Source organism: Lipotes vexillifer, unplaced genomic scaffold (genome assembly GCF_000442215.2).
Source record: "Lipotes vexillifer unplaced genomic scaffold, Lipotes_vexillifer_v1.1 scaffold618, whole genome shotgun sequence".
NCBI lineage: Eukaryota > Metazoa > Chordata > Mammalia > Artiodactyla > Lipotidae > Lipotes > Lipotes vexillifer.
The window spans coordinates 2,782,031-2,788,578 of record NW_006799025.1 but is presented as its reverse complement, the minus strand read 5'-3'; the positions used below and the strand labels follow the sequence as shown (position 1 = coordinate 2,788,578).

The 6,548-nt window shown below is 40.4% G+C and overlaps 1 protein-coding gene across 1 annotated transcript in view; it reads left to right on the top strand.

Annotated features, from left to right (window-relative positions):
• TM4SF4 (transmembrane 4 L six family member 4) overlaps positions 1 to 6,548 on the top strand; it is a 21,022-nt gene that overhangs the window by 8,373 nt on the left and 6,101 nt on the right. The window contains exon 3 of the mRNA XM_007471302.1: positions 5,035 to 5,174. Coding sequence (XP_007471364.1) covers positions 5,035 to 5,174 — 140 coding nt within the window. The remainder of the gene's footprint in view (positions 1 to 5,034; positions 5,175 to 6,548) is intronic.

Below are 6,548 nucleotides of genomic sequence, written 5' to 3'. Positions count from 1 at the left end.
TGGAGGGGACCATCTGGACCCCCCCCCCCCTTTCTTCTGTTTGCCACCAGAAGCTGAGGCCAGGGAGGTGGGGGCCTGGGTGACTGAGGAAGCCGGAACCCTGGTTTCCGCAGACTTCCAAACTGCCTTCCTGGATAAGTGATCTTTCTTTTCTATTACAGCAATTTTAGATACTCTTCCATTCTTAATAATCAATAGTTTCATGATTCCTGACTAATAATTAGAACTCAAGATCAGAAGGTCAAATAAGCAAAAAGATATTTTTTCCTTATCTGTCGTTTGATTTCTGTGAGAGAACCAATGTCATTCACAGAGAAATTTGCAAATAACAGAATATCTGGTGCTAGTGGCAGTGTGTTTTCTGTGTGTGTGTGTGTGTGTGTATTTGAAGAGGTGGTAGTTACAGGATACTAGACTGGGAGGGAGACCCAGTTCTTTTTTTTTTGTTTTTTGTTTTTTTGAAGTACAGTTGCTGTACAATATTATATGTTACAGGTGTACAATACAGTAATTCACAATTTTTAAAGGTTATACTCCATTTATAGTTACTATAAAATTTTGGCTATATTCCCCGTGTTGTCCAATATATCCTTGTAGCATGTTTTATACCTAATAATTTGTACTTCTTATCTTCCAACCCTATGTTTCCCCTTCCCCTGAGACCCCAGTTCTTAATCTAGCTCAGCCACCTTCTAGATGTGTGATTTGAGAAGGTCACAAAAGCATGGGCTTTGGAAACAAGTGGCCATGGACTGATCCTACTCCCACCACTTTACTCTTTGTTTGACCTAGAGCAATTATCTTAATTTCTAGTAGTCTCAGTTTCCTGTCTGGAAAATGTAGATAATCACACCCACCTCACAGGTTTGTTGAGAAGATTAAATGAGATAATACATCTAAGGCTGTCACAGAATAAAGCTCTTTGCATTATCTAGAAAGTGAGATGATTGCACTAGAAAGTTTTTGAGATCGTCATTTTTGTGAAAACATAATTATAAGAATATTTAACCATTTATTTAGTGGAAATTCTGACTTTTGAAGACTTTTAAGCAATTTTAAGATGAGAGACCCTTCCTTCATAGAGTCTTCTTTTTTAATTGAGACAATCCAATTCATCCCAAGGACCACATGTCAAAAATGTTTCCAGACCACTCAGAGCCTCACTCTGAAAGGACAAGAGGTAAAACATTAGGAAAAACTGACCTGAGCATAAGCTTTCAATTGCTCTACTGGAACGTTCTGACTATCCCTAGGTTAATACCAGCTGTGTCTAACTAGACAGCAAGTTGATTGGAGCATGGCGGTAGCTCAGAGACAGAGAAGTAGCTAGATAAGCTCTCGTTAAATTGGAGCAGCATCTCCCAAAGTGTGTCGTTGCAAGGGCTCAAGGGAAGGAGTTATAGGCTCCTATGAGATCAGAAAACTCTGCAAATTACAATACATACCCAAATATAAGGTGAAACTTCGTCTGAAACCACCTCTTATTTTCCCAGAAAGCATTTTCAAAAAAGGTTCTTTGACTAACGTGAATATATGCATAAGCGTTCTGTGATATATGCATATTTTAAATCACATGTATAAAATATAAAATAATTTTAATATATTGATTTTGAAATATTACTCCTCTCATTTATTTTAAAATGTTTTCATGTTTTTTGACCTTAATGTCTTTGCTCCCACTAACGACACCACTGGAGCCATCAAAAGTTTCCCACAGCACATCTTTTTTTTCCATTTAATGACATTTTTGTATCCTTGTATGATGATGTCAGTGGAAATTTCACTCAGTCATAAATATCAATTCAGATAAGACGAAGACAGTATTCAGACATCCCTCCTGCAAGTATATATTAATGATCCTCACAATTGTAAACACTAAACATACTTATATCAGAATGCCCTTTAAAGGCCTGTTAACTATAATATCTGGAACTAGGAATTGTGAGGTCAACTTTCCTAGAATAATTAGCAAATCTGTGTTAAGAAGGAAATGTTTAAATAATTCTGTCATCCAACAGTAATTGGGTTGTTTCTGACTAATGTCTTTCCCACACAATACTTGTTTGTTCAAATTTGAGGAAATGTCCTATTACCTGATGGATGAAATAAGGGCACAGCTCTAAAGCAAGTCCCTCACTTCTGAGGGATAATTTGAGAGCTAATAATTTTCCTTACATTCCAGTATACATAGTATATGCCCTCCTTGGAGCTTCATACATATTAGCATATCACAAAGATTCTTAGAAGTACACCAGGAATGAAACCTATTTAACTTTATACAATTCAACAATTTCCAAAATTATTCAACAAGACATCCTTTGGAAAAGAGATTGCCTGTTCTAACATGATAAAATGACCCAAATTTTTATTTACTTCTGACCTAGATTATATTCACAATGTTCTTGATGGTGGGAATGGGTTTAGGATACCCTAGGCATAAAAATTAAGAGGAAAAATGTAAATAATGAGTATATGAACTTTAGTCATTGAAAATATCCAATAAGTAGTTATCCAGTGCCTTTGATAAGCTGGGGAGGGAAAAAAAAAAAACAAAAAACTGTTGGTGGTAGGGGTGGAGCAATGTCCTAACTATCTTCAAATAATCCACTGTCCATGGCTTCAAGGAGTTTGTCCTCTGGTTGGGGAAGACAGACATATACAGCTATGCAGTAATGTGTTATATATACTGTGCTATGATGGGAGTTGATACATTCTAGAGCCCTGGAGGTGGGAGATATGGATGCTGAAAACTCGGCCTCTGTACACCAGTGCCAAACTGAATCTCTGAGACAGAGTTTTGTGTGAAGTAGAAAAGAATAGCTTTATTGCTTTGCCGGGCAAAGGGGGACACAGCAGGCTCATGCCCTGAAAAACTGTGTCCCAACCCAGGAGGATTTGGTGAGGAGTTTTATAGCAATGGTTCAAGGGCAGCTTTGCTGATAAGGATCAGGGTGTGTGCAGGGCCTGCACCTCTTTAATCTGGTCTCAAGTGGTCTCCTGATGAGCTTCTCAAGGTTATCAAACTGGGACCTTCTCTGGAATGAAGAAAGCTAACATCTTCCATTTGTTGGGGGTTTTAGTTCTATAAAGAGCTCAAAGATATTATTATGTATATTCCTTGAGATGGAATCAGGACCCTGCCCCAAGGCTGAATTATTGTTTCTTGGCTATTCCTCCCTTGTCTCTGCATCCTCTCCATTCACTGATTAGCAACTGTTCAAATCTGCTCTTTGAGATTCTGGGAAGGTCATGGAGGCTAGAGTCTGTTCCCTACAAACAAGAAACAGGGACATGGAAAGGCTTCCATGTGCAGGAACTCCATAGGGTCTTGTTCTCTTTCAATATGAAGAAGGGAATGGTCAGTTCTACTTGGGAAGTCAGACACGGTGCATGGAGCCAGAGCTCAGTCTTGGAAAGTTGCATCAAAAATACATTTATAGGGACTTCCCTGGTGGCGCAGTGGTTAAGAATCCGCCTGCCCATGCAGGGGACACGGGTTCGGGCCCTGGTCCAGGAAGATCCCACGTGCCGCAGAGCAACTAAGCCCATGTGCCACAACCACTGAGCCTGTGTGCCACAACTACTGAAGTCCATGTGCCTAGAGCCCGTGCTCGACAACAAAGAGAAGCCACGACAATGAGAAGCCTGTGCACCTCAACGAAGGGTAGACCCTGCTGGCTGCAACTAGAGAGAAAGCATGCACCCAGCAATGAGGACCCAACGTAGCCCAAAATAAATAGATAAATACATAAGTTTTCCAAAAAAACACATTTATATATGATATGATACGAATATGAACCCCAGCTAAATAGATTACACTGATTCCAGTTGCCCAGGCACAGTTAGATCCTCTCTACACTCTAACCCCACCCTCAAACCCTCAAATATATACTGTAAAAAGATTGATAGTAATACAGGGAAGGGGAAAGAGGAAGTATCTGACATTTAACTTGGGTCATCACATCTAATTTAGGTAGGCTTTATCATGCCCATTTTATAGATGAGAAACTAAGAGCCAGTCATCACACAGAGAAAAGTAGCAAAACTGAGATTTGAGACTGGGTTCTGCTGACTTTTAAACTCTTGTACTTTGCACTACACCTTCATGTCCCAAAGCAAGAGAGGTGATCATTTTCCACCTCTGTTTACAGAATTATTAATGTTTCCACACTACTCTCTAATTACTGTTTAGAAGACATTGCCTCTCTCTAGGCCCCTTTTTTTTTTTTTTTTTTTTGTCTCTAAGAGGGAGTTAGCCTGGATAGGCTCCAGGATTGTTTCTGCCTTTATATTCTATATTCTATCTTGATTTTATAATTTAAAAAAAAGATGTAGTTCAATCTATTTTTCACTAATTAATCTGTCATATTAAAATATTTAAAAGAACTGGAATCGTTGGGGTTGTGTAACCCAAAGAAGAGAAAACTAACAGAGGGTGGAAGGGGTGGAGAGATGTCATATAGAAAATATTTTTGTGTAAGATATAAAATATCTTCAGATATTTTAAATGTTGCTACCTCATGGAAGAGAGGTTGGACTTAATCTTTTTGAACTTAAGGAAAGTAACTAGGACTGATGAGGAGAAATTCTAGACTTCTACCCTTTCTCATAAGCAGAACCTTCCTGCCACATGAGCTCCCACTGTGACTTAGCCTCAGTGAGATGATTGGACCACAGAACTGAAGATCACTTCCCATTCTAAGATTCTTTGATTCTGTAATAGACTGGTCTTCCATATTAGGCCTGTGAAGGACAATTTGTTCTTAACAAGGTTAAAAATCCTGGTTCAAAGGTATCAAACCATAACTAGCACTTGAGTCATCAATGAATAGGCAAAAAAGATGGGGATGGGGTTGGACATGAGACACCAAAATTCATTTGAGGAGACTCCACAGGCCCCATTTCCAGTAAAAACTGGCTGCATACCCCGTAACTTCCCCATATTCACCATGCTCAATAACAGGCCAGTTAGGCGTGCTGTGTGTAATCTCTGGACACCTTAAGAACCTGGTGGTCTCTCTCCTTCTCTTTCAGATGTTCACCTCCACAATATTTGCTGTGGTTGGAGTCTTGGGTGCCGGATACTCATTTATCGTCTCAGCTGTCTCAATCAACAAGGGTCCAAAATGCCTCATGGTCAATAATAGCACGTGGGGCTACCCCTTCCTGGACGGGTAAGGTACACTCTTCAATGCTCACATGTCACCACTGGGGGCACCAGCAGGTAAAGGCCCACGGGGGACACCGTTCAAGGTCCGCCATCTTCAGTTTACAAGTCTCAGGCATGTTGCTCCTTTGAGGCAGAGCTGGAGTTGTGGGGTGAAGTTACACAAGATCTCACCTCTAGGTGCTCTTTTGACAGACACCAGGAGAAATAATGGAAGAGGGCACCTCAGTTGGCCTGAGGGAAGGAGGTTGGTGGTGTCACCACTTGCATTCAAACATTAATTAGTGGGCTTCCCTGGTGGTGCAGTGGTTGAGAATCTGCCTGCTAATGCAGGGGACACGGGTTCGAGCCCTGGTCTGGGAGGATCCCACATGCCGTGGAGCAACTAGGCCCATGAGCCACAACTACTGACTCTGTGCGTCTGGAGCCTGTGCTCCGCAACAAGAGAGGCCACGATAGTGAGAGGCCCGCGTACTGCGATGAAGAGTGGCCCCTGCTCGCCTCAACTAGAGAAAGCCCTCACACAGAAACGAAGACCCAACACAGCCAAAAATAAATTAATTAATTAATAAACTCCTACCCCAACATCTTCTTTAAAAAACAAAAAACATTTATTAGCATCAGCATGAGGCAACAAATAATATTAATAAACAGAGAGCAGTGCCTTCCACTGAAAATCTTATAATAGAAAACGAGAATGACTACTCATTAAGCTCAAAGGCTTTCACTAATACCCCAAATGATGGATAACTAAACAATCTCTTAAGGTGCAGATTTATGGAAAACGACCTTGAAAACACTGTAGGTTTTTCATGAGAGTTATTGTTAATAGAACTCATTAAAGTAACACTCAATATTTTCAAAGTACTTTTTAGTTTATAAAGAACTTTTTAAAAAATAAATTTATAATTTAATCTCCACAACAACGTCAAGAGGTATTAACTCCCCACTGTGGCAGGCTGAATAAGTGTGATGTGCTCCAAGTCTCACAATTAGTGGGCAGCAGAGACAGGGAGCAAACGCTCGTCTTCTAACTTTGAGTATTATTAGTCTTTTTATATTACACATCACTCTGCCCCTAGACCGCACTGCTCAAGGCAGTAGACAGTTGCCATATGTGTCTACTTAAACTTAAATTCACGTAAATGAAATAAAGTTTAAAACTCCTCAATCACACTAGCCATATTTCAAGCACTCAGTAGCTGCACATGGCTATTAGGGACAATATATATATATATATATATATATATATATATATATATTTGTGTGTGTGTGTGTGTCCGGTACACGGGCCTCTCACTGTTGTGGCCTCTCCCGTTGCGGAGCACAGACTCCGGACGCGCAGGCTCAGCGGCCATGGCTCACGGGCCCAGCCGCTCCG